The sequence below is a fragment of the Pseudophryne corroboree genome, chromosome 2 (assembly GCF_028390025.1).
Source record: "Pseudophryne corroboree isolate aPseCor3 chromosome 2, aPseCor3.hap2, whole genome shotgun sequence".
Taxonomy (NCBI): domain Eukaryota; kingdom Metazoa; phylum Chordata; class Amphibia; order Anura; family Myobatrachidae; genus Pseudophryne; species Pseudophryne corroboree.
In genome coordinates this window covers 644,592,372-644,620,366 of record NC_086445.1, presented here as the reverse complement: position 1 = coordinate 644,620,366, position 27,995 = coordinate 644,592,372, and the positions used below count along the sequence as shown (strand labels likewise).

Genomic DNA, 27,995 nt, shown 5'->3' with positions numbered 1-27,995 from the left:
GTCCGTAGTGGATGCTGGGACTCCGTCAGGACCATGGGGAATAGCGGCTCCGCAGGAGACAGGGCACAAAATTTTAAAGTTTGACCACTAGGTGGTGTGTACTGGCTCCTCCCCCTATGACCCTCCTCCAAGCCTCAGTTAGGATACTGTGCCCGGACGAGCGTACACAATAAGGAAGGATTTTGAATCCCGGGTAAGACTCATACCAGCCACACCAATCACACCGTACAACTTGTGATCTGAACCCAGTTAACAGTATGACAAACGTAGGAGCCTCTGAACAGACGGCTCACAACAATAACAACCCGATTTTTTTGTAACAATAACTATGTACAAGTATTGCAGACAATCCGCACTTGGGATGGGCGCCCAGCATCCACTACGGACTACGAGAAATAGATTTATCGGTAAGTAAAATCTTATTTTCTCTGACGTCCTAGTGGATGCTGGGACTCCGTCAGGACCATGGGGATTATACCAAAGCTCCCAAACGGGCAGGAGAGTGCGGATGACTCTGCAGCACCGAATGAGAGAACTCCAGGTCCTCCTTAGTCAGGGTATCAAATTTGTAGAATTTTACAAACGTGTTCTCCCCTGACCACGTAGCTGCTCGGCAGAGTTGTAATGCCGAGACCCCTCGGGCAGCCGCCCAAGATGAGCCCACCTTCCTTGTGGAATGGGCCTTGACAGATTTAGGATGTGGCAGGCCTGCCACAGAATGTGCAAGTTGAATTGTGCTACAAATCCAACGAGCAATCGTCTGCTTAGAAGCAGGAGCACCCAGCTTGTTGGGTGCATACAGTATAAACAGCGAGTCAGATTTTTTGACTCCAGCCGTCCTTGAAATATATATTTTCAATGCTCTGACAACGTCCAGCAACTTGGAATCCTCCAAATCGCTAGTAGCCGCAGGCACCACAATAGGCTGGTTCAGGTGAAACGCTGAAACCACCTTAGGCAGAATGTGAGGACGCGTCCGCAGTTCTGCCCTGTCCGAATGGAAAATCAGATATGGGCTTTTTTACGATAAAGCCGCCAATTCTGACACTCTCCTGGCTGAAGCCAGGGCCAGTAGCATGGTTACTTTCCATGTAAGATATTTCAAATCCACCGATTTGAGTGGCTCAAACCAATGGGATTTGAGAAAATCCAAAACTACATTAAGATCCCACGGTGCCACTGGGGGCACAACCGGGGGCTGTATATGTAGTACTCCTTTTACAAAAGTCTGGACTTCAGGAACTGAAGCCAATTCTTTCTGGAAGAAAATCGACAGGGCCGAAATTTGAACCTTAATGGACCCTAATTTGAGGCCCATAGACAATCCTGTTTGCAGGAAATGTAGGAATCGACCCAGTTGAAATTCCTCCGTCGGGGCCTTCCTGGCCTCACACCACGCAACATATTTTCTCCAAATGCGGTGATAATGTTGTGCAGTCACCTCCTTCCTGGCTTTTACCAGGGTAGGGATGACCTCTTCCGGAATGCCTTTTTCCCTTAGGATTCAGCGTTCAACCGCCATGCCGTCAAACGCAGCCGCGGTAAGTCTTGGAATAGACACGGTCCCTGCTGAAGCAGGTCCCGTCTTAGAGGTAGAGGCCACGGATCTTCCGTGAGCATCTCCTGAAGTTCCGGGTACCAAGTTCTTCTTGGCCAATCCGGAGCCACGAGTATCGTTCTTACTCCCCTTTGCCGTATAATTCTCAGTACTTTTGGTATGAGAGGCAGAAGAGGAAACACATACACTGACTGGTACACCCATGGTGTTACCAGAGCGTCTACAGCTATTGCCTGAGGGTCTCTTGACCTGGCGCAATACCTGTCCAGTTTTTTGTTGAGGCGGGACGCCATCATGTCCACCATTGGTCTTTCCCAATGGACCACAATCATGTGGAAGACTTCTGGATGAAGTCCCCACTCTCCCGGGTGCAGATCGTGTCTGCTGAGGAAGTCTGCTTCCCAGTTGTCCACTCCCGGGATGAACACAGCTGACAGTGCTAACACATGATTTTCTGCCCAGCGGAGAATCCTTGCAGCTTCTGCCATTGCCTTCCTGCTTCTTGTGCCGCCCTGTCTGTTTACGTGGGCGACTGCCGTGATGTTGTCCGACTGAATCAACACCGGCTGACCCTGAAGCAGAGGTTTTGCCAGGCTTAGAGCATTGTAGATTGCTCTTAGCTCCAGTATATTTATGTGAAGAGACGTCTCCAGGCTTGACCACACGCCCTGGAAGTTTCTTCCCTGTGTGACCGCTCCCCAGCCTCTCAGGCTGGCATCCGTGGTCACTAGGACCCAGTTCTGTATGCCGAATCTGCGGCCCTCTAACAGATGAGCACTCTGCAACCACCATAGCAGAGACACTCTTGTCCTTGTGGACAATTTTATCCGCTGATGCATCTGCAGATGCGATCCGGACCATTTGTCCAGCAGATCCCACTGAAAAGTTCGTGCATGGAATCTGCCGAATGGAATCGCTTCGTAAGAAGCTACCATTTTTCCCAGGACTCTTGTGCATTGATGCACAGATACTTTTCCTGGTTTTAGGAGGTTCCTGACTAGATCGGATAACTCCCTGGCTTTCTCCTCCGGAAGAAATACCTTTTTCTGAACAGTGTCCAGAATCATCCCTAGGAACAACAGACGTGTCGTCGGGATCAGTTGGGATTTTGGAAAATTCAGAATCCACCCGTGTTGTTGGAGCACTACTTGGGTTAGTGCTACTCCGACCTCCAGCTGTTCTCTGGATCTTGCCCTTATCAGGAGATCGTCCAAGTAAGGGATAATTAAGACGCCTTCTCTTCGAAGAAGGATCATCATTTCGGCCATTACCTTGGTAAAGACCCGGGGTGCCGTGGACAATCCAAACGGCAGCGTCTGAAACTGATAATGACAGTTTTGGACCACTAACCTGAGGTACCCTTGGTGTAGGAGGGGTACCTTGACTATCACCTGCTGAGAATACAGCTTGTGAATGGCCTCCAATACCGTCGCCCTGTCGGAGGGAGACGTTGGCAAAGCAGACTTTAGGAAACGGCGAGGAGGGGACTTCTCGAATTCCAACCTGTAACCCTGAGATACTACCTGCAGGATCCAGGGGTCCACCTGCGAGTGAGCCCACTGTGCGCTGAAATGTTTGAGGCGACCCCCCACCGCCCCTGAGTCTGCTTGTAAGGTCCCAGCGTCATTTGGACGCCTTTGTAGAAGCCGGGGAGGGCTTCTGCTCCTGGGAAGGAGCTGCTTGTTGCAGTCTCTTACCCTTTCCTTTGCCTCGGGGCAAATAGGAATGTCCTTTTGCTCGTTTGTTCTTATAGGAACGAAAGGACTGCGGCTGAAAAGCCTGCGGCTTTTTCTGCTGGGAGGTGACCTGGGGTAAAAAGGTGGATTTTCCGGCCGTTGCCGTGGCCACCAGATCCGATAGACCGACCCCAAATAATTCCTCCCCCTTATACGGCAATACTTCCATATGTCGTTTGGAATCCGCATCACCTGACCACTGGCGCGTCCATAAACTTCTTCTGGCAGATATGGACATCGCACTTACTCTTGATGCCAGAGTGCAAATATCTCTCTGTGCATCTCGCATATAAAGAAATGCATCCTTTAACTGCTCTATAGTCAGTAAAATACTGTCCCTATCCAGGGTATCAATATTTTCAGACAGTGACTCCGACCAAGCCACGCCAGCACTGCACATCCAGGCTGAGGCGATTGCTGGTCTCAGTATAACACCCGTATGTGTGTATATACTTTTTAATGTATTCTCCAGCCTCCTATCAGCTGGATCATTGAGGGCGGCCGTATCAGGAGACGGTAACGCCACTTGCTTTGATAAGCGTGTGAGCGCCTTATCCACCCTAGGAGGTGTTTCCCAGCGCGCCCTAACCTCTGGCGGGAAAGGGTATAATGCCAATAACTTCTTTGAAATTAGCAGTTTTCTATCTGGGGTAACCCACGCTTCATCACACACTTCATTCAGTTCCTCTGATTCAGGAAAAACTATCGGTAGTTTTTTCACACCCCACATAATACCCCTTTTTGTGGTACTTGCAGTATCAGAGATATGCAAAGCCTCCTTCATTGCCGTGATCATATAACGTGTGGCCCTACTGGAAAATACGTTTGTTTCTTCACCGTCGACACTGGAGTCAGTGTCAGTGTCTGTGTCGACCGACTGAGGTAAAGGGCGTTTTACAGCCCCTGACGGTGTCTGAGACGCCTGGACAGGTACTAACTGGTTTGCCGGCTGTCTCATGTCGTCAACCGACTTTTGTAGCGTGCTGACACTATCCCGTAATTCCATAAACAAAGCCATCCATTCTGGTGTCGACTCCCTAGGGGGTGACATCACCATTACAGGCAATTGCTCCGCCTCCACGCCAACATCGTCCTCATACATGTCGACACACACGTACCGACACACAGCAGACACACAGGGAATGCTCTGATAGAAGACAGGACCCCACTAGCCCTTTGGGGAGACAGAGGGAGAGTTTGCCAGCACACACCCAAGCGCTATAAATATATATAGGGACAACCTTAATAAGTGTGTTCCCTTTATAGCAGCTCAAATATTATAAATATCGCCAATAAGTGCCCCCCCTCTCTGTTTTTACCCTGTTTCTGTAGTGCAGTGCAGGGGAGAGTCCTGGGAGCCTTCCTCGCAGCGGAGCTGGGCAGGAAAATGGCGCTGTGTGCTGAGGAGAATAGGCCCCGCCCCCTTTTCGGCGGGCTTCTTCTCCCGGTTTTTTTGGAACCTGGCAGGGGTTAAATACATCCATATAGCCCCAGGGACTATATGTGATATATTTTAGCCAGAATAGGTATATTACATTGCTGCCCAGGGTGCCCCCCCCCAGCGCCCTGCACCCTCAGTGACCGCTGGTGTGAAGTGTGCGGAGAGCAATGGCGCACAGCTGCAGTGCTGTGCGCTACCTCATGAAGACTGAGACGTCTTCTGCCGCCGGTTTCTGGACCTCTTCTCTATTCGGCATCTGCAAGGGGGTCGGCGGCGCGGCTCCGGTGACCCATCCAGGCTGTACCTGTGATCGTCCCTCTGGAGCTAGTGTCCAGTAGCCTAAGAAGCAAATCCATCCTGCACGCAGGTGAGTTCACTTCTTCTCCCCTAAGTCCCTCGTTGCAGTGAGCCTGTTGCCAGCAGGACTCACTGAAAATAAAAAACCTAACAAACTTTTTCTAAGCAGCTCTTTAGGAGAGCCAACTAGATTGCACCCTGCTCGGACGGGCACAAAAACCTAACTGAGGCTTGGAGGAGGGTCATAGGGGGAGGAGCCAGTACACACCACCTAGTGGTCAAACTTTTAAATTTTGTGCCCTGTCTCCTGCGGAGCCGCTATTCCCCATGGTCCTGACGGAGTCCCAGCATCCACTAGGACGTCAGAGAAATATATTTATTTATAGTCTAATAATATGAAGTTATGAGGCCACGCCCACTTTCCATGAGGCCACACCCACTTTTCCTGGCGCATTGGGGGGGGGCGCTTTTACATGTTTTCGCTCAGGGTGCTAGTAGGCCTGGAGCCGGCCCTGTCGGAGGCCTTGGCTTTACATAATGCACTCTAGCTGACCTATCAACAAAAGATGATAAAACACTGTATATATTAGAAAATACCCTTTTGGGTATATAAACCAGGAAGTGCTGCAGCATATACAAATACTTAGGCTGGATAGGCATTTTGGAGAGATTAATACGACCCAGAACTGACAGTGGCAACTTTTTCCAGACATGAACCTTCATTTTAAAATGAGCCATAATGGGGTAAACATTTTGAGACACAGTAGTCTGAGCAAAAGGCGTTATCCAGAATCCCAAATATTTAAATCTCATATGTATGAGATATAGAGTAGATTTTTGCAGCATTACAAATGAATGACATACTTTTGTGGTATTAATGCAGTCCATCTGTAGTAGTGTTGGTGTGTAGTACATTCCCTTCGGTTTATCTTCAGTTGAATGTTAGTATAACGCCAATATTATTATTATTGGTACTTTTAGGTTAGCACAGCCTAAGGCAGGCATGTCCAAACTGCGGCCCTCCAGTTGTTGAGAAACTACACATCCCAGCATGCCCTGACAAAGCTTTAGCATTCTCTGACAGCAAAACTGTGTCAGGGCATGCTGGGATATGTAGTTTCTGAACAGCTGGAGGGCCGCAGTTTGGACATGCCTGGCCTAAGGCCTGACAGCCGGAATACATATGTGACTGGTATATAGGATGCATCAGCGGCATCCCAATGGTCAGAATCCAGACAGGGTCTCGGTAATTATATTTACCCACCCGCCTTACCTTCCGCAGCCTAACCTTAACACCCCCACCTGCAGCCTAAACCTAACCAATCTCCCTGCAGCCTAACCCTTCTTCACAGCCTAACCCTAACCATCCCCATCGTGCCTAACCCTCCCTCCCCGCAGCCTAACCCCACCCCTGCAGCCTAAACCTAAACCCCCCAACCCAGTGCCTACACCTAACTACCCCTCCCAGCCTAACCCAAACAGTCCCTGACATACCTGCGATCAGGATGCCTGCCAGTCAGGAAGTCGGCGGCAGCATTTCAACCGATTTTGGGATTCCGGTCCAGGTCTTCTGCCTGCGTGTCGGGATTCCATAACCAGGATTACGACTGCCAGCATCCCGACCGTCGGCATCCTAACCGCATCACTGACAGCCTTACAATGATCTTTAGGTATTGAAATGTGCCATGTAAATGCAATGATTACAAACTCCTTACAATACTTTCCCAGTTAAACGCTCAGGCAATGACTTAGCTTACACAAACAGTCTGTGTACATGTGGCTTTGTTAATAAGAATAACATGAGATTTCTACAGTTGTCATTTAACGATGTCTTACCACTTATGGTACTTGCAGGTCAATGCCCCATTCACCAACTCACTAATGGCTCCACCTTCACTCACATCGTCCAATAAAATGACTAAAGGAACGTCACAAGGCCCCGTTTCTCTGTCAATCTGGTTAGCCAAGTTGGAGAGGTACAGTTGCAAATCCTGGAAAGATTTTAAGAATTAAGAGACTGCATTCCAGTTGCAAAATAGTGAGACATCTTTATTCTGTGAGCATCAAGCAAATAAAAAATGACTGTTGAGAAGAGTATTACATGCATGCTTTATACTGAACATTATTTGTGAACGGTTTAAGACTTTATATTCAAAAAATAAGATTTTACTCACCGGTAAATCTATTTCTCGTAGTCCGTAGTGGATGCTGGGGACTCCGTAAGGACCATGGGGAGTAGACGGCTCCGCAGGAGACTGGGCACATCTAAAGAAAGATTTAGGACTATCTGGTGTGCACTGGCTCCTCCCCCTATGACCCTCCTCCAAGCCTCAGTTAGGAACTGTGCCCGGAAGAGCTGACACAATAAGGAAGGATTTTGAATCCCGGGTAAGACTCATACCAGCCACACCAATCACACCATATAACACGTGATAGGAACCCCGGTTAACAGTATGATAACAATTGGAGCCTCTGAAGAGATGGCTCACAACAAAACCCGATTTTTGTAACAATAACTATGTACAAGTATTGCAGACAATCCGCACTTTGGATGGGCGCCCAGCATCCACTACGGACTACGAGAAATAGATTTACCGGTGAGTAAAATCTTATTTTCTCTGACGTCCTAGTGGATGCTGGGGACTCCGTAAGGACCATGGGGATTATACCAAAGCTCCCAAACGGGCGGGAGAGTGCGGATGACTCTGCAGCACCGAATGAGAGAACTCCAGGTCCTCCTCAGCCAGGGAATCAAATTTGTAGAATTTAGCAAACGTGTTTTGCCCCTGACCAAGTAGCTGCTCGGCAAAGTTGTAAAGCCGAGACCCCTCGGGCAGCCGCCCAAGATGAGCCCACCTTCCTTGTGGAATGGGCTTTTATTGATTTAGACTGCGGTAATCCTACCGCAGAATGCGCCAGCTGAATAGTGCTACAAATCCAGCGCGCAATAGACTGCTTAGAAGCAGGAGCACCCAGCTTGTTGGGTGCATACAAGATAAACAGCGAGTCAGTTTTTCTGACTCCAGCCGTCCTGGAAACATAAATTTTCAGGGCCCTGACTACGTCCAGCAACTTGGAATCCTCCAAGTCCCTAGTAGCCGCAGGCACCACAATAGGTTGGTTCAAGTGAAAAGCTGAGACCACCTTCGGGAGAAACTGAGGACGAGTCCTCAATTCTGCCCTATCCATCTGGAAAATCAGATAAGGGCTTTTTCAAGACAAAGCCGCCAAATCTGAGACCCGCCTGGCCGAAGCCAGGGCCAACAGTATGACCACTTTCCACGTGAGATATTTTAATTCCACAGTCTTAAGTGGTTCGAACCAATGTGATTTCAGGAATGCCAAAACCACATTGAGATCCCAAGGTGCCCCTGGGGGCACAAAAGGAGGCTGAATATGCAGAACTCCTTTGACAAAAGTCTGAACTTCAGGCAGTGAAGCCAGTTCTTTCTGGAAGAAAATCGACAGAGCCGAAATCTGGACCTTGATGGACCCCAATTTGAGGCCCAACGTCACCCCTGCTTGCAGGAAGTGTAGGAATCGACTCAGTTGAAATTCCTCCTTCGGGGCCTTCATGGCCTCACACCAAGCAACATATTTCCGCCAAATGTGGTGATAATGTCTTGTGGTGACATCCTTCCTGGCTTTGATCAGGGTAGGGATGACTTCCTCCGGAATACCCTTTTCCTTTAGGATCCGGTGTTCAACCGCCATGCCGTCAAACGCAGCCGCGGTAAGTCTTGGAACAGACAGGGTCCCTGCTGCAGCAGGTCTTGTCTGAGCGGCAGAGGCCAAGGGTCCTCTGCCAGCATCTCTTGAAGTTCCGGGTACCAAGCTCTTCTTGGCCAATCCGGAACCATGAGTATGGTTTTCACTCCTCGCATTCTTATTATTCTCAGCACCCTGGGTATGAGAGGTAGAGGAGGAAACACATAAACCGACTGGTACACCCACGGTGTCACTAGAGCGTCCACAGCGATCGCCTGAGGGTCCCTTGACCTGGCGCAATATCTTTTCAACTTTTTGTTGAGGCGGGACGCCATCATGTCCACCCGTGGTCATTCCCAACGGTTTACCCGCATTTGGAAAACTTCTGGAAGAAGTCCCCATTCTCCCGGGTGTAGGTCGCCCATCGGAGAATCCTTGTGGCTTCTGCCATCGCCATCCTGCTTCTTGTGCCGCCCTGTCTGTTTACATGGGCGACCGCCGTGATGTTGTCTGAATGGATCAGTACCGGCTGGTTCTGAAGCAGGGGCCTTGCTTGGCTTAGGGCATTGTAAATGGCCCTTAGCTCCAGAATAATTATGTGAAGCGAAATCTCCTTGGAAATTTCTTCCCTGTGTGACTGCACCCCAGCCCCGAAGGCTGGCCTCCGTGGTCACCAGGACCCAGTCCTGTATTCCGAATCTGCGGCCCTCTAGTAGATGAGCCCTCTGCAGCCACCACAGCAGCGACACCCTGTTTCTTGCCGACAGGGTTATCCGCTGTTGTATCTGTAGATGGGACCCGGACCATTTTTCCCACAGGTCCCACTGGAACGTCCTTGCGTGGAACCTTCCGAATGGAATTATGCTTCGTACGAAGCTACCATTTTTTCCAGGACTCGTGTGCTTCCACTGGAAGAAACACTCTTTTCTGGTCTGTGTCCAGAATCATTTCCAGGAACAGAAGACGTGTCGACGGGACCAGCTGTGACTTTGGAATATTGAGAATCCAGTCGTGCTGTTGTAGCACTTCCCGAGAGAGTGCTACCCCTACTACCAACTGTTCTTTGGACCTCGCCTTTATCAGGAGATCGTCCAAGTACGGGATAATAAAAACTTCCTTCTTGCGAAGGAGTATCATCATTTCGGCCGTTACCTTGGTAAAGACCTTCGGTGCCGTGGACAACTCCAACGGCAGCGTCTGGAACTGATAGTGACAGTCCTGTACCACACATCTGAGGTACTCCTGGTGAGGAGGGTAAATGGGGACATGCAGGTACGCATCCTTGATGTCCAGGGAGACCCTGTAATCCCCCTCGTTGTAATAACCGCCCTGAGCGATTCCATCTCGAACTTGAATCTTCTGATATAAAAGTTCAAGTATTTTAATTTTAAGATGGGTCTCACCGAACCGTTCTGTTTCGGTACCACAACCATTGTGGAATAGTAACCCCTTCCTTGCTGAAGGAGGGGCACCTTGACAATCACTTGTTGTGATTATAGTGTTGAATAGCCACCAACACCGCCTCCCTGGCAGAGGGAGGTGCCGGTAAGGCAGATTTTAGGAAACGGCGGGGGGGAAGAACGTCTCGAACTCCAGCCTGTACCCCTGAGATACTACTTGAAGGACCCAGGGAACCATGTGAGAGAGCCCACTGGGCGCTGAAATTTCTGAGACGGGCCCCCACCGTACCCGGGTCCGCCTGAGCAGCCCCAGCGTCATGCTGTGGACTTACCGGACGCAGGGAGGACTTCTGCTCTTGGGAACTAGCTGTGCGCTGCAGCTTTTTCCTCTACCTTTGCCTCTCGGCAGAAAGGATGAGCCTCTAGCCCTCTTGCTTTTCTGGGGCCTGAAAGGACTGTACTTGATGATACGGTGCTTTCCTTTGTTGTTGGGTAGCCTGTGGCAAAAAAGTCGATTTCCCAGCAGTAGCTGTGGAAACGAGGTCTGAAAGACCATCCCCAAACAGTTTTACCCCCTTATAGGGCAAAACTTCCATGTGCCGATTCGAGTCGGCATCGCCTGACCATTGCCGAGTCCATAACCCCCGTCTGGCGGCAATGGACCTAGCGCTTATTTTTGATGCCAGCCGGCAAATATCCCTCTGTGCATCACGCATGTATAAGACCACGTCTTTTATATGCTCTATTGTCAGCAAAATATTGTCCCTATCCATAGTTATTTTCAGACAGGGAATCTGACCACGCAGCGGGAGCACTGCACATCCATGCCGAAGCAATGGCTGGTCGCAATATAATGCCCGAGTGTGTGACTATATCTTTCAGGGTAACCCCCTGCTTTTTATCAGCAGGTTCCTTCAGGGCGGCCGTATCCGGAGACGGTAGTGCCACCTTTTCTGATAAGCGTGTAAGCGCTGTATCTACCCTATGGGGTGTTTCCCAACGTGACCTATCCTCTGGCGGGAAAGGGTACGCTGCCAATAACCGTTTAGAAATTATCAATTTCTTACCGGGGGAAGACCACGCTTCCTCACACACCTCATTTAATTTCTCAGATGCAGGAAAAACTACTGGTAGTTTTCTGTCACCAAACATAATACCCTTTTATGTGGTACCTGGGGTATTATCATAAATGTGTAATACATTTTTCATTGCCTCAATCATGTAACGGGTGGACCTATTTGGAGGGTACACTAGTCTCATCGTCGTCGACACTGGAGTCGGTATCCGTGTCGACATCTGTTTCTGCCATCTGAGGTAGCGGGCGTTTTTAGAGCCCCCCATGACATTTGAGACGCTGGAACAGGCACAAGCTGAGTAGCCGGCTGTTCTGTGTCGTCGACCTTTTGTGTAAGGAGTTGACACTTTCACGTAATCCTTCCATAAGTCCAACCACACCGGTGTCGATCCCGCAGGGGGTGACATCACATTTACAGGCATTCGCTCCGCCTCCACATCATTATCCTCCTCATACATGTCGACACAGCCGTACCGACACACAGCATACACACAGGGAATGCTCTGACAGAGGACAGGACCCCACAAAGCCCTTTGGGGAGACAGAGGGAGAGTATGCCAGCACACACCAGGGCGCTATATATCACAGGGATATCACATATAAAGAGTGTTTTCCCTTATAGCTGCCTATATATATTGTATACTGCGCCTAAATTGTGCCCCCCCTCTCTTTTTTACCCTTTCTGTAGTGTATTGACTGCAGGGGAGAGCCAGGGAGCTTCCCTCCAACGGAGCGGTGAGGGAAAAATGGCGCCAGTGTGCTGAAGGAGATAGCTCCGCCCCTTTTTCGCGGACTTTCTCCCGCATTTTTATGGATTCTGGCAGGGGTTAAAAAGCACCTATATAGCCTCTGGGGCTATATATGGTGCCAGTTTTGCCAGCCAAGGTGTCAGTATTGCTGCTCAGGGCGCCCCCCCCCAGCGCCCTGCACCCATCAGTGACCGGAGTGTGAGGTGTGCATGAGGAGCAATGGCGCACAGCTGCAGTGCTGTGCGCTACCTTGGAGAAGACAGAAGTCTTCAGCCGCCGATTTTCCGGACCACCTTCTTGCTTCTGGCTCTGTAAGGGGGACTGCGGCGCGGCTCCGGGAACGGACGACGAGGTCGGGTCCTGTGTTCGATCCCTCTGGAGCTAATGGTGTCCAGTAGCCTAAGAAGCCCAAGCTACCACCACTTAGGTAGGTTCGCTTCTTCTCCCCTTAGTCCCTCGATGCAGTGAGCCTGTTGCCAGCAGGTATCACTGAAAATAAAAAACCTAACAAACACTTTCTTCCTAGGAGCTCAGGAGAGCCCCTAGTGTGCATCCAGCTCAGCCGGGCACAGAAATCTAACTGAGGCTTGGAGGAGGGTCATAGGGGGAGGAGCCAGTGCACACCAGATAGTCCTAAATCTTTCTTTAGATGTGCCCAGTCTCCTGCGGAGCCGTCTATTCCCCATGGTCCTTACGGAGTCCCCAGCATCCACTAGGACGTCAGAGAAATATATATGTAAATTTGGACTTTTTCCACTTTTTTGGCTAATGTTCATGTAAATTAGTGGGATTTTTTTTTGCAACTGCACATGCGACTAAATCTCTAGAAAACCCATGGCGTATGTATCCCACGATTTCCGCGCACAGAGTTGCAGAAACAACTGAGCCACATTGACTCTGGGATGTATTAAAGTACCTAAATAGATGCATAAAGATATTCTGTTCGATCGGTGTGTTATGGACATGTCCCAGTGGCTGCCATCTCCTCTCTGTAGACTGGAGCCTATGGGAGTGATTCAGACCTGATCGCTGGGCTGCTAAAATTGTAGCCCTGCGATCAGAAAGTCGCCGCCCAAGGGAAGTGTATATTCGCCGTGCAAGTGTGTGATCGCATGTGTAGGGCGAGCTGCTAAAAAAACCCTCAGTCAGCGGAAAGCTGCAAATTCGTTCGCACCTCAACCACATGTCTGTGCAGTCTCTGCGCAGCCCAGGACAAACTCCTACAGTGCGATCAGAATGGGCAGATTGGGGCCGGAGCTGACGTCACGCACCCTCGCTGAAAACAACTGGGCACGCCTGTGTTTTCCCTGACACTCCCTGAAAACTGTCAGTTACCACCCACCAATGGCTTCCTCCGGTCAATCAGCATGCGAATGGCTCTGCGATGCCCGTTGTTGGCCGCTGCATGTGCGCATCGTGGTGCATGTGCAGTTAATGCCTGATCGCCCGCTGTGCGAATACTCACAGCAGCGATCAGGTCTGAATCAGGCCCTATATCTGACACTAGCATAGGGCTGCTTCCAATGGTTGTGACTGCCAATGAACAAAGTGGGCATTCCAACCATTGTGCATTCAGATGCACCCTTGTACACCAAGAGAAAAGCCTATTGTAGCATTCATACAAAGTAACAGATGTGACTACTGCAACAAATGCTAAAGCGGTCACAGCAGCACACAATTCAGAACTAGCCCCATTGTGAGTAAAAGACTTTGAATTGCATACATGGTGGCTGGGTTATTATAACGGATTCGGTATGTATTAGCTGCGGACGGGATGCGGACTGTCAATATCCCGACAGCAGCATCACGACCACTAGAATGCCAACAGCGGGGCGAGCGTTAAGAGTCCCCTTGTGGGCTTGGTGGCTTGCTGCGCTCGCCACAGGATCTATTCCCACTCTCTGGGAGTCGTGGACACCCATGAGTGGGAATAGCCCTGGTGCGCCGGGATTCTGGCTGGCGGCACTGTTCGCTGTCGGGATTTCGGAGCCAGTATACTGAACGCTAGCAAATTGACTGCATCCCATTATAACAAGTATATGTGCAGTGTTGGTTTTATTGGCGGGCCAGCAGGGCGGCTGCCCGGGGCACTGCCCGTCAGCACCATCTTATTGAATGTGCCCACCCGCTACACCGCACCCATCAAGAGCAGCACAGGCACATACTGAACACAGAGAGTTGTCAGGGCTGCAGCTACGCAGGATGTCAGAGTGGCTGATCAGCTCCTTTGGGAACCTGAGCCTGGACAGGCTGCAGTGGCAGCAGAAACACAGCCGGCAGCAGCAGGGCCCTCAGAGACAACAGCCGCCAAGCAGCAGAAGGCAGCCCGCTCTCCCTGCCCAGCGCCCCAGGTTCTCCAGGCACATCTACCTCCTGTGGGGACCGGCGGGCTCTGCCTGGCCAGGTATCCGCTATACAGTAAGTGTAATGTGTATGTGTGATACTGTATGTGTAATGCTGCATGTGTGATGCTATACGTGTACTGTCCTTACTCGCTGCTGCGTGGGTTATTCTCCGCATCTTACTGCCTGTGAGGGGAACCTGCAGCATGGCTAGTACTCTGTCAGGGAAAGCAGTACTGTGCATAACGTGCTGCAGCTAATATATATATATATATATATATATATATATATATATATATAGATAGATAGATAGATAGATAGATAGATAGATAGATAGGTAGATAGAAATAGAAACTACGGCGCTAAAGTACAAATTTGTGATCTTTTTACCCTATTGGGTTTGATATCCCCTTAGAGATTACAACAATTCTCAGTATAATATCTGAGCGGCAGCTTATAATACAGAAAATGTGTTTGGCAACCACATATAGTTAATTAAAAGAAGTAGCGAATATAAGCGCCCAAGAGTGTGAAGGATATAATAAAACAAAGGGAAGAAGGTATGATGGAAAAAATGGTTTAGGACACTTATCTGAAATAGAGAAGTTTTCTCTTAGACCGCCCTCTTATATGGCTTAAGTACATGTAGAGAAAGAAGAAACGGCAAACATAGTGTATACCATTTTACGGCTTCATAATATATCACTGTCTTATTTCATAGGCATAATTTAGGGAACCAGCTCTTTCCCAATTAAATACAATATGTAGCCAGGACAGTGTGATTTTGTTAAAAAAACACAAAACTTTAATACACAATTAAACATAAAAAGAGCTGAATAAAATGCGTACAAGATAGCAAAATATATAGAGCTTATCTGTCCATATACGGTACGTCTTTTTGTGTTTTTTTAACAAAATCACACTGTCCTGGCTACATATTGTATTTAATTGGGAAAGAGCTGGTTCCCTAAATTATGCCTATGAAATAAGACAGTGATATATTATGAAGCCGTAAAATGGTATACACTATGTTTGCTGTTTCTTCTTTCTCTACATGTACTTAAGCCATATAAGAGGGCGGTCTAAGAGAAAACTTCTCTATTTCAGATAAGTGTCCTAAACCATTTTTTCCATCATACCTTCTTCCCTTTGTTTTATTATATCCTTCACACTCTTGGGCGCTTATATTCGCTACTTCTTTTAATATATTATATATATATACATACATACACATATATACATAAATAATGTATGTATGTATGTATGTATGTATGTATGTATGTATGTATGTAAGAATGTAAAAGGCCTCATACAAACTCTAGAACAGTGTCTGAAATTCCTTTGCAGTAATCTAAAACAGCATGCAAATGTAAAGAAACATCATCTGACACACTCCTGATGAAGTCCTGCAGTGAGCAACGGACGAAACGCGTTGAGTGACAGACCGATGGACTGACATATTTGATATCAGATAAGCTGTTTTTATTCTTTTATATGCTACGGGCAACTACTTATTTTATGTGTTATACCAAATAAATATGTGTGTTTTTTAAACTTTACTACACTATGGTCGTTTTGCTTCTCATTTTTTTGCATCTGGGCGATTATAAGAATTGAGCCTCGGGACATCTGAGTGACCACTGTACCCAGAAAATTAATTATCAGAATCGGAGAAAAGTATTGGATCTATACACGCTGCTTTAAGGTGGTTTAAGACCACTGATTACGGTACACCTCCCACTTATAGGGTGTTATTGGTGGAGGTTGATCATACTATCAGTATTGCACTAGGAGGCGCCTTTTTTCACTTTGTTTTTGTATATATATATATATATATATATATATATACACACACACACATACATACATACACATATATACATAAATAATGTATGTATGTATGTATGTATGTATGTATGTATGTATGTATGTAAGAATGTAAAAGGCCTCATACAAACTCTAGAACAGTGTCTGAAATTCCTTTGCCGTAATCTAAAACAGCATGCAAATGTAAAGAAACATCATCTGGCATTTAGATCAAAAAGCAACACAATCTGGTAATAGTCTAATTTGTGGAAAGGAGACTCCTAAATTCCAAACTTTTAGTTGGATCATGGAAAGACAAGTATGATGATATTGACTTATGGAAAAATAGTTTTGATCTGCAAATGAACAATTTAGTACGGACTGAACAAAGACTTTATTCTGCTGCTTTAAAATGTTTTCGTTTTACATACAGATGTGTTCTCATGCATCTATCCTCAATATGCTGTGTAATGTGAGATGCCTGGCGTGAGTGAGCCGTCAGTTCCCGTGCAACTCTGCTGACGTTGGGCTTTGTTTTTTTGGGGCAAAAATAGTCTTATTCACATTTCGATATAAATAAGAAGCACAAGCCGACTCTGTTGATTAAACTGATATGAAGCTTGCCTATATTCTGTGTATGACTATCTGCATACGAAACGCTAGTGTATAGTGTTTACCAGAAAAACACTGTAACGTAACATTTCATGTACAGATACAGACGTAGTCAAACATAGAATATAGGCATGCCGCATATCATATTAATCAGCAAGATCTGTTTGTGCTTCTCATTCACATTGTGATACAAACAAGATGTATTTTAGGGGGAAAATTAAGAACATTTTACTTATTTAGCTGAAAGGCTGTTTCATAGGTACATTTTACAGTGTAATGTAACAAAATTTACATATGTAGTATAAGAAACTGTTCCTAGGTAGCCCCGTTAGTAAGTGCGTTCATTGATTGCATGGTTTCCACACTTTTACTTATACTATTAAAATCAAGCCCACCAATGGCAAGCGGGCGCTCCTGATTGGCTGCCGGTCTGCGGCAGTTTGCAAATGGTGGCAGTCATAGGGGCCCCACCAGAGCCACACCGAAGGCCTCCTCTCCACACCACTGCCCACAGATTCCGCCTCTGCACTGCTGTCGCTCATGGTCTCCTCCTCCGTACCGCCAACCACAGCCCCCTCCGATGCTCATAAGGCAATGTTACCCTGCTTCCCTATGTCCCTCTGTCACTCTCCCTGTCCCTGTGTGGCATAATGTGAATTTTGTATCATATTGTGTGGCATATTGTGAATTTTGGCTCATTCTGTGTGACGTAATGTTAATTTTGTCTCATGCCGTGTGGCATAATGGGTAAGGGGCACCAGTACTAGATAGTATAACGGATCCTACTATTGTGGTGCATAATGCATATAAGGGGTATATGGTGTGGTACACTACACTTAAGGACACCCCCCCTTTGTAGTGGCCACACACCCTTCCGGAGCGCACGCGCCTTCGGCACACGCATAATTACAACCTTCACTTTTCCATACCCCCGCATCAAAATTTCCACTTCAACCACTGATTTTAGTGTAATCTGTTAAATAATCAGCAACTGTGCCTAACACAAGTGCAATGAGAGCTGCAGTGGCAATGCTACCCCCAACCCCCAGTCTACATGGTTCTTGGACACCGCCTCTCCATCTCCTCCAAGTGTTCGACGGATATACAGAAGAGAGATATAAGATAGGAATAGTGTGTGTGAGAGAGAGAAAAGAAAGAATTGGGGGGAAGAGATGGACAGATTGTGAGCAAGATGGGAGCAAGAGGAGAAAAGAGATGAGAATGCGAGGGTAGAAAGAGGGACCTGCCCCCTCATACTGCAACGTCGGGCACAATAGCATGATGGGTCTACATATCTTATACTTGCTCTATTTTGAGCTTAGTATGCTATCTGGCAGGTGCTGCATAATCTGTGGCACCTTACAAATAGACAGTAAGGATCATGATAACGAATTTGATTTATCTTGAAAAACGTGTCATGTACCTGTATGTATTGTCCATTATTCCCTAACTTTTCTACACCTTTATAATCAGATACATTTTCATGATTTTGCTGGCAATAATTTATTGTTTCTTATTCTACAGAAAGAAATTGTGCATTGTTTTGTTATTTGACAAATCAGTGGTTCTATTTGTAAAATCCTGAAATATATTTTATTTTTACATCCATTATCTAAGTAAAAAATATATATTTTCAATAAATTTTAACGTTATTTTTACACGTCCAGGTTAAAAATTCAGGAGAACAGATTCCTGTAGGTAATTATTTTTGTTTTGTTACAAATATAAATCACACTGGATCTACAACAGAAAACAAAAGAGAGTTATGGTAGACTTACCATGGTTAACTCTTTTTATTCAAGGTCCATAGGATCCACAATTCTTACATTGGGGTGTAGGTAGTAGGAATCGACCGGGCACCACACAGTTAAGCTTTTAGCTCTCAGGATGCACCGGTTCTCCTCCTCGTATACCCGACCCCCGGCCTAGGGAAGCCAGTTTTGTTAACAAGCCCGAGGCAGGAGCAGGATTTCAGGAGAGAAGGAAGACATGAACATACAAGACACATTTCCACATAGCAGAGGAGAAAAATATCAAAAAAAGGAGGGGTGGGGGAGAGTGGGGAGGGAAAAAACAAATAAATATTTCCTCCAAGACAGGTGCGATAGGGTGTGCACCCCGTGGATCCTGTGAACCTCAAAGAAAAAAAAAAAGTTAACCATGGTAAGCGTACCATAAGTCTTGTTTTCTTCATCAGGGACCATAGTGATCCATAGTCCTTACATTGGAATGTCCTAAAGCAGTTTCCCCTAAGGGTGGAGACACTCCTGAGAAGACGGGAGAATCAGACGACCAAAAGGAAGCATCCTGAGAGGCAAAGGTATCATAGGCATGAAATCTCAGGAACGTGTTAATAGAAGACCAAGTAGCTGCCTTGCAGATTTGTTCAGCAGTAGCGCCTAGGCGAGCTGCCCAGGATGGACCTACTGCATGTGCAGAATGACCAGATACTGTATCCGGAACAGGAAGATCAGCTCGAATGTAAGCCTCTGCAATAGTAAGGTAAAGCCACCTGGACAGAGTTTGTTTACTAGCTGGCCAACCCCGCTTATGGAATCCATACAGGACAAACAGAGAATCCATTTTCCTGATCACTCTGGTACGTTCCGCATAAATCCTTGGTGCACGAACCACCTTAGGAAGGTGACCCACCTTGGTCCGGAGAACTACCCTATCTTGATGGAGGATCACAAATGGAGGATGGCAGGAAAGCGCTCCCAAATCAGACACCCTTCTCGCAGAGGCAATAGCCAGGAGAAATAACACCTTTGTCGAGAGACACTTAATGTCCAGTGACTCTAAAGGCTCAAATGGGGAAGTCTTAAGAGCTTGCAGGACCAGGGATAAATCCAAGGGGGTCCACTGGGCGTACAAAGGGAGGCTGGATATGGAGTATTCCTTGAAAAAAGGTACGCACATCTTGTAGTGTGATCTTTCATTGAAACCACACTGGTAGTGCAGAAACTTGTACTGTCAGGGGTGCTAGGAGATGACCAAGGTCTAACCCTGCCTGCAGAAAGGTCAGTACCCCTGGAGGGCCTAAAGGCACGAGGGTCATAGCACCTATGCGCACACCACTGAAAACAAGCACGCCAAATCCGGTAATAGATGCGGGCTGAGGATGGCTTCCAAGCCCGCAGTATTGTCTCTATCACTGCATCTGAGAATGTCTTAGCTCTGAGGACTGATGACTCAAGAACCAAGCTGTCAAAGACAGTCAAGTCAGGTCCTGATGCAGACAGGGACCCTGAGACAACAGGTCTGGTCGTTGTGGTAATAGGAATGGCATGTCCACGGACAGATTTTGGAGATCTGCGAACCAATGGCGCATGGGCCATGTGGGAGCTATCAGTATCACGGTAGCTCCTTCCCGCTTGAATTTGCGAAGAACTCTGGGTAACAGTGATACCGAAGGAAACAGGTATCCCAGATGGAAGGTCCTAGAGCAACCCACGAAGGCTGCCTGTGGATCTCTGGTCATGGATCCATAGACTGGTACCTTGTTATTGTGACGAGAGGCCATCAGGTCTACATCCGGCAGACCCCATCTGTTTACCAGGTTCTGCAACACTTGGGGTGCAGAGCCCATTCTCCGTTGTAAAAGGTCCTGCCAAAGGAGGAAGTCTGCTTCCCAGTTGAGGATTCCTGGCTGAAATGGCCAGAAGGTGAGCCTCAGCCCAGTGGAGCATGCACTCCACTTCTGCCATAGGTGATGGCTGCGAGTGACCCCTTGATGGTTTAGATAGATAGCTGCGGTGGCGTTGTCGGACTGAATCTGAAAAGGCCTGCCCTGGAGGAGATCCTGAGCTTGAATGAAAGCTCTGCTGACTGCCCAAAGTTCCAGGACATTGATTAGCAAGCAACTTTCAGCTGGAGTCCACTGACCTTGAAAGATGTGTGGACCGGTTACTGCGCCCCATCCGCGGAGACTGGCATCTTTGATGAGGACCACCCAATCTGCTCATTGTAAGGGCTTGTATTTTAAAGTGCTGCTTGGATTTGTAAGTGTGAGTTGGTAACAGCAAAAGCAGGAGCTGTAAGCCGAGTGAAAAGGAGGTGCAGTGAGCTGGAACAACTGCAACTGCTAAGTGGAGTATCGGTGCCGCAGGAGAGAGTACTACGGCTGCATAAAAGTGAAGGACCAAGAACCGCACAAAGATAGATAAGTATAAGCTAGCTTAATTATTGTATAAGTGAGATTGTTTGTCTTCTACTTTTTCTTTTTGCTTCTTTTCTTTGAGAGTAACAGGGAGTTAGACCTTACAAACAATATGGGAGGGGCTGTGATTGGGGACCTCACTCAGTGCATGTCGTGCAAGATGTATGCACACCTGGACCTACTGGCCCAGTGTGATTACATCTGCACGAGGTGTATGCGAACGGTTTCCCTGGAAGCCCAGGTAACTGATCTAGAGCAAACCGTTACTGAGGGAGATTCACAATCTCGAGCGAAGTTTAGACAGAACGGTGGAGGAGTTGCGGGAGGGGTCACTGGTAGTAGAGGAGGATGATGATCAGGTAGCCAGCTGGGTCACAGTTAGAAGGAAGAAAAAGAGGGGGAGGCTTGACATCTTCGAACTATCAAACCCGAACAAATTTGCCCTACTGGACGAGGAATCGGAGGATGATAGTGAAGAAATGACGGTGCCGGAGGAGACTGCTACCTCTAGCATCCAGAGGAGCGGTCCCTCTGGCGCAGTTGGGATAAAAGATAGTGAGGTACCTAGTCAGATGGTGGTGGTAGGGGATTCTATCATCAGGAAGGCAGATAGGGCAATCTGCTACCGGGACCGTGATCGCCGTACAGTCTGTTGTATCCCGGGTGCTAGGGTACGGCACATCGCGGACTGGGTAGATAGATTGTTGGGAGGGGCTGGGAAAGACCCGGCGGTCTTGGTGCACATTGGCACCAAAGACAAAGTTAGCGGAAGGTGGGATGTCCTTAAGAAAGACTATAGGGACTTAGGAAAGAAACTTAAGGCAAGGACATCTAAGGTAATATTCTCCGAAATATTACCCGTGCCACGCGCTAGTCCAGGGAGGCAGAGGGAGATTAGGGAGGTAAATGTGTGGCTTAGGGATTGGTGCAGGAAAGAGGGGTTTGTGTTCCTGGAACACTGGGCGGACTTCTCAGTCAGGCGCCATCTCTTTTGTCGTGACGGATTGCACCTGACTGAGGAGGGGGCAGCGGTTGCTGGGAAGAAGAATGGTTAGAAGGTTGGAGGAGATTTTAAACTAGGAGCCTGGGGGGAGGGTTTAGGTAGAAACTACGGGTCATGCAGTGAGAATAGTGGGGATGGCGGTAGTAAACGAAATGGGGGAGAAGTTGCGGGGAGGGTAAGAGCAGGCGGAAAGGTTACTAACATGGGTACTAAAAGAGATTTTACCAAAGCACTAACCAATGACGATTACAGGTCATCATTGCTACATACGGTGAAAGATGTCCCTAACGCAAGGGAAAATACTTATCTTAGTTGTATGTATGTAAACGCTAGAAGCATTACTGGTAAAAAGGGCGAACTAGAAATACTTGCAGCAAGCAAACAGTATGATATTATAGGCATTACTGAAACTTGGTGGGACGAATCTCATGATTGGTCAGTCAATCTAGAGGGCTATACACTGTTTAGGAGAGATAGACTAAATAAAAAGGGTGGAGGGGTGTGTCTTTACGTAAAGCCGTTTTTAAAACCTGATATACGGGAAGATATTCAGGAGGGAATGGAGACACTGTCGAGACATTATGGGTAGAAATTGCATCCGGGGAAAAAGGAATAAAAAAGTTAGTATTGGGTGTATGCTAGAGGCCGCCTGGTATCCACGTATCTGATGAGGAATTGTTACTAAAGCAAATTGAAAGAGCAGCAGGAGTAGGAGACATAGCAGTGTTGGGAGATTTTAACTATCCAGAGATAAACTGGAAAAAACGATTCATGTGATACTGCTAGGGGCAATATGTTTTTAAACACACTTAATGATAACTACTTAGTTCAACTAATTGAGGAACCAACTAGGTATAATGCAATCTTAGACCTGGTATTAACAAACAATGGGGATTTGGTATCAGGTATTATAGTAGGGGAACCCATAGGAAACAGCAACCACAATATGGTCACATTCAATATCAGTTTCCATAAACAGCCCTATACTGGCTCAACTAGGACTCTAAACTTTAGCAAAGCAAATTTTGAAAAGATGAGGGTATTTTTCAGGGATATTGAATGGGAAGGTTTGTTTTTAGGAAAAAATACTACGGAGAAATGGGAGGTACTAAAATTCCTGCTAGCTAAAAATACACTCAAATTTATTCGTACGAGCAGCAAAAAAAGGAATAAAAATAATAAACCAATGTGGCTTAACAAAAAGATAAAGGAACTTATGGGCAAGAAAAGGAGAGCATTTAAAAAATACAACTCTGACGGGGAAGCAGAGTCATTTCAGCACTATAAGGAATGTAACAAAATATGCAAAAAGGAAATAAGAGCGGCTAAAGTAGAAACTGAAAAACTAGTAGCAAAGGAAAGCAAAGCGAATCCCAAAAAATTATTTAAATACATTAATAGCAAGAGATTAAAGAAGGAGAGTATAGGCCCTTTAAAAGACAAGTTGGGAGTCTTAAGCAAAAATGATAATGACATAGCGGACACACTAAATGAGTTTTTTTTCAACAGTATTTACTAGAGAGGACCCAATTCAGGGACTAACACAAATCTCAATAATGAGAATATCCCACTGATAGGTACTTATTTATGCGAGGAAGTAGTCTGTGACCGATTAAAACATTTAAAGATTAATAAGTCACCAGGTCCCAATGGTATTCACCCAAGGGTTCTAATGGAACTTCTCTCTGAACTTGCAAAACCGCTATTTTTGATCTTTAAGGATTCAATAATATCAGGTATGGTTCCCAAAGACTGGCGTATAGCGGAAGTAGTGCCTATATTCAAAAAGGGACGTAAAGCTGAACCAGGTAATTATAGACCAGTTAGTCTTACATCTATAGTGGGGAAAGTATTGGAAGGTATTCTAAGAGATAGCATTCAGAAGTTCCTTGAAGTCAATAAGGTCATTAAAAGGAATCAACATGGGTTGATGAAGGACAGATCCTGTCAAACCAATTTACTTGGCTTTTATGAAACAGTAAGCGCAAACCTAGATCAGGGTAAAGAGGTGGATGTAATCTTTTTAGATTTTGCCAAAGCATTCGACACTGTACCATACATGAGACTTATCTACAAGCTACAAAAATCAGGGCTAGGAAGCACAATATGCACTTGGGTCAAAAACTGGTTAGATAATAGGGAGCAGCGCGTTGTGGTTAATGGATCTTTTTCAACTTGGACTGAAGTGCTAAGTGGTGTGCCGCAAGGCTCAGTATTAAGACCGCTATTGTTCAATATTTTCATTAACGACCTAACAGAAGGTCTAGAGAGCATGGTGTCAATTATTGCAGATGATACCAAATTGTGTAAAGTTATAAATGCGGAGGGGGATGCCGAATCGCTTCAGAACGACTTAGTTAAATTAGAAGCTTGGGCAGTGAAATGGAGAATGCGCTTCATTACAGACAAGTGTAAGGTAATGCACTGTGGTAACAAGAACAAAAATAACACCTACCTACTAAATGGGGTCAAATTATGGGATTCTGTACTGGAAAAGGACTTGGGTGTCCTCATAGAAGGCAAACTAAGCAGTAGTACCCAAAGTAGGACTGCAGCAAAGGCTAATAAGATATTAGCATGCATAAAACGGGGAATTGATGCTAGGGACGAGAGTAGTATACTCCCATTATATAAATCACTTGTGAGGCCACACCTCGAATACTGTGTACAATTCTGGCACCTTACTACAAAAAGGATATCCTGGAGCTAGAAAAGGTTCAAAGGTGGGCGACCAAACTAATTAAGGGTATGGAGACGCTGGAATACGAGGAAAGGCTTGCAAGACTAGGCATGTTTACACTGGAAAAGAGGAGATTAAGAGGGGACATGATCAACATTTACAAATATATAAGGAGACATCATACAGATCTTGCGCAGGACCTGTTTTTGGTTAGATCAACACAGAGAACTCGTGGACACTCGCTCAGGTTAGAGGAGAGGAGATTCCGCACAATACGGCGTAAAGGCTTTTTTATGGTAAGGATGATACGTGTTTGGAATTCCCTGCCCGAGAGAGTTGTAATGGCAGACTCAGTCAACACCTTTAAGAATGGGTTAGATAAATTCCTAATGGATAAGGATATCCAGGGTTACGGGGCATAGTCACGCACTATGGTTATTATAAAAAAAGAGGGGTAAAACGTAACGGCAGTCATCAACTTCAGTCAAAATTTTCTACAAAATAATCGTGCATAGGAGACCACAAATAGGTTTAACTCGATGGACAATTGTCTTTTTTCAACCTTAGATATTATGTTACTATGTATGTTACAATCTGGAATCCAGAATGGCTGTTCTTTGTCCAAGTGTGATGTCTGTAGCCACCAGGTGAGAGACAGACGCACCTCCAGAGACAGTACCATTGTCTGGGCCCTGATCTAATAATACTGCCCGTTCCACCTGGAAAGGATCAGATGTTGTAGGAGCCTGGAGTCAAACTGGGCATGCTGCACTATATCAAAGGTAGAGACCATGGACCTCAGAACCTGCATTGCCAAATGCATGGACACCTGGGGATCGTGCAGTAAGTTGTGGACCCTTGACTGCAGACTGCCAACTTTGTCCCCTGGCAGGAAGAGCCTCTGTTCCTGCGAATCCAGGAGAGCCCCTAGATGCAACATCCGTTGTGAAAGGACAAGGGAGGACCTTTACCAAGTGATCAGCCCCCTGTGAGTTCGAAGAAAGGCAACGGTTATTTGAAGATGGTGGGGGGAAAAAACTACCAGAGACTGTGCCATGAGGACAAATATGGGACTACCCTGATCCCTTGATGATGCAGCTGAGCTGCCATAACTGCTATCAGCTTGGTAAATACCCGTGGGGCTGCAGCCAGCCCAAAGGGTAGTGCCTGAAACTGGTAATGCTGTTGAAATCTCTAATGAATAGGTGCTATATAGACATGAAGGTAGGCATCCTGAATATCCAGGGATGCCATAAAGTCCTCTGACGCCAGAGAAATACACCGTAGTGTTCTATATGGAATCTGTGCACCCACAAAAACATTCAGAGATTTCAGTTTGAGGATAGGCTGATAGGTCCCACTGGGTTTCTAAATCAATAAAAGAGGGTAGTTAAAACCCTTCACCTGTTGTTCTCGAGGAACAGGGATAATAGCCCCTACGTTTAGTATAGCCTGAACAGCTTGTTGCTGCACCTGGATCCGATGGAGGATTGGTGCAAAATAAATGCTGAGGGAGCAGTCTCACAAATGACGTCTGTAGTTGACTGGCGCCATGAGGCTGCGAATTGCAAGTCGGCCTCCCACCAGAAGGAGGCCACCCTCGTTAGGCAGAAGGCTTATCCCCCCTGTGTGGGGTCAGGCGTCTGCCCATCCAGGCTTCCTTAGTCCATGACTTGGCTGCCTTGCTGGAGACAACCTGCCACGGAAAAGCCTGTCCTATCGCTTTGCCTTGAGAACGTGTTAGATGCGGATGGCAAAAAAAGCAGACTTAGAAGCTGCCAGCGTAGCCACAATATAATGCAATTCTGGGCCAAACAGAATGTTTCCAGCAAAAAGCATAGCTTCCAGCGCTCTTTTAGACTTTAAATCAGCCTTCCAGGAGCAAAGCCAGAACACACGGTGAACTACCACTGAAAAAGCGGAGGCCCTGGAAGCCAACAAACCCGTATCCCAGGATGCCTCTTCTAGATATCGGGCCGCTTGCCTGATGTTAGCAATAAGACAGCTGGTCTGTGGAACCATCCAACTTCAGACTGTCATCTAGTGCATCAGCCCAATTTAGACACTCAGGCGGACGCTAACACTGGTCTAGTAATAGCCCCGATAAGGGAAAAATAGAGTTAAGACTCGCTTCAATCTTCCTGTCTGTCAAATCCTTAAGGGAGGAAGCCGACTGTATAGGTAATGTGGAGGAGCGCACCAGGCATGCCACTTAAACATCCGCCAAAAGGGGAATTTCCCATTTAGCACACTCTCCTTGTGGTAAAGGGTAACGAGATTCCAGTCTCTTAGGCACCGGGAACTTCTTACTAGGAGCATTCAGAGCTTCCTGCATGATTTCAGTATGATACTCAAAATGAGATTACTCAGTCTTGACCACCTTCCGACGCTTGAAATAAGAAGTTTTAGGCACAGGCCCTGGTTCTTCCTCCTCAAAAACCAAAACAGACTTAAGAGCCCTCACAAGGGCTGTCACATCCACAGAGAAATTACGATCCTCCTCACCTGAGGGAGACCCAGGGAGAGAAGTGTCCAACTCTTCCTCTGAGGATTCCACAGCGTCTGACCGCTGTGTAGGCTGTGAGGATAACAGAGCGCTTATGTGCCGTACTCGTCTGAGGAAAGTTTGCCTGCAACAACTGCTGAGTGGCAGTGTGGTCTGAGTATATAAATGGGTTCATCCGTGGAGGATACCGTAGGGCAGGGGTGGGGAACCTCTGGCCCGCGGGCCGTATAAGGCCCGCAAAGCTGTTTGTTCTGGCGTCGGTGGTGGCGGGTAGGATCTCAAACCAGCTGCCGGTTCGTGAGCCAATCAGAGCTCGTGGACCAGCAGCCAATCAGGAGCCGCTGCTACTGGTCCGCGAGCTCTGATTGGCTCGCGAACCGGCGGCTGGTTCGAGATCCTACCCACCACCACCGACGCCCGATATAGCTGCACTCCCCTCCCTGCCTGGCCACTAACAGCTGAGACACGCCGCCGGACTAAGCACTAAGGGACAGGAGAGGCGCACACTGCGCTCTCCTCCCCTCCCCTGACACACAGTAGCAGCGGTGAGCAGCACAGTGGGGTGGGGAGGCATGTATCTGGCACTGCGGCGGCATGTGCGTATCTGGCACTGCGGCGGCATGTGCGTATCTGGCACTGCGGCGGCATGTGCGTATCTGGCACTGCGGCGGCATGTGCGTATCTGGCACCGCGGCGGCATGTGTGTATCAATCTGGCACTGCGGCGGCATGTGCGTATCTGGCACTGCGGCGGCATGTGCGTATCTGGCACTGCGGCGGCATGTGCGTATCTGGCACTGCGGCGGCATGTGCGTATCTGGCACTGCGGCGGCATGTGCGTATCTGGCACTGCGGCGGCATGTGCGTATCTGGCACCGCTGCGGCATGTGTGTGTGCATCTGGCACTGCGGCGGCATGTGTGTG

General features: G+C 47.3%; 1 protein-coding gene and 1 long non-coding RNA gene across 8 annotated transcripts in view; one reads left to right on the top strand and one right to left on the bottom strand.

Annotated features, from left to right (window-relative positions):
* The window catches only part of LOC135042024 (uncharacterized), a 275,384-nt gene extending 259,519 nt beyond the window's left edge, over positions 1-15,865 (top strand). For both annotated transcript variants that reach the window (XR_010235374.1, XR_010235368.1), the window contains exon 3: positions 15,654-15,865. This is a non-coding gene — a long non-coding RNA (uncharacterized LOC135042024). The remainder of the gene's footprint in view (positions 1-15,653) is intronic.
* NAV1 (neuron navigator 1) overlaps positions 1-27,995 on the bottom strand; it is a 468,103-nt gene that overhangs the window by 44,173 nt on the left and 395,935 nt on the right. For all 6 annotated transcript variants that reach the window (XM_063954974.1, XM_063954975.1, XM_063954973.1 and 3 more), the window contains one exon: positions 6,869-7,023. In XM_063954974.1, coding sequence (XP_063811044.1) covers positions 6,869-7,023 — 155 coding nt within the window. The remainder of the gene's footprint in view (positions 1-6,868; positions 7,024-27,995) is intronic.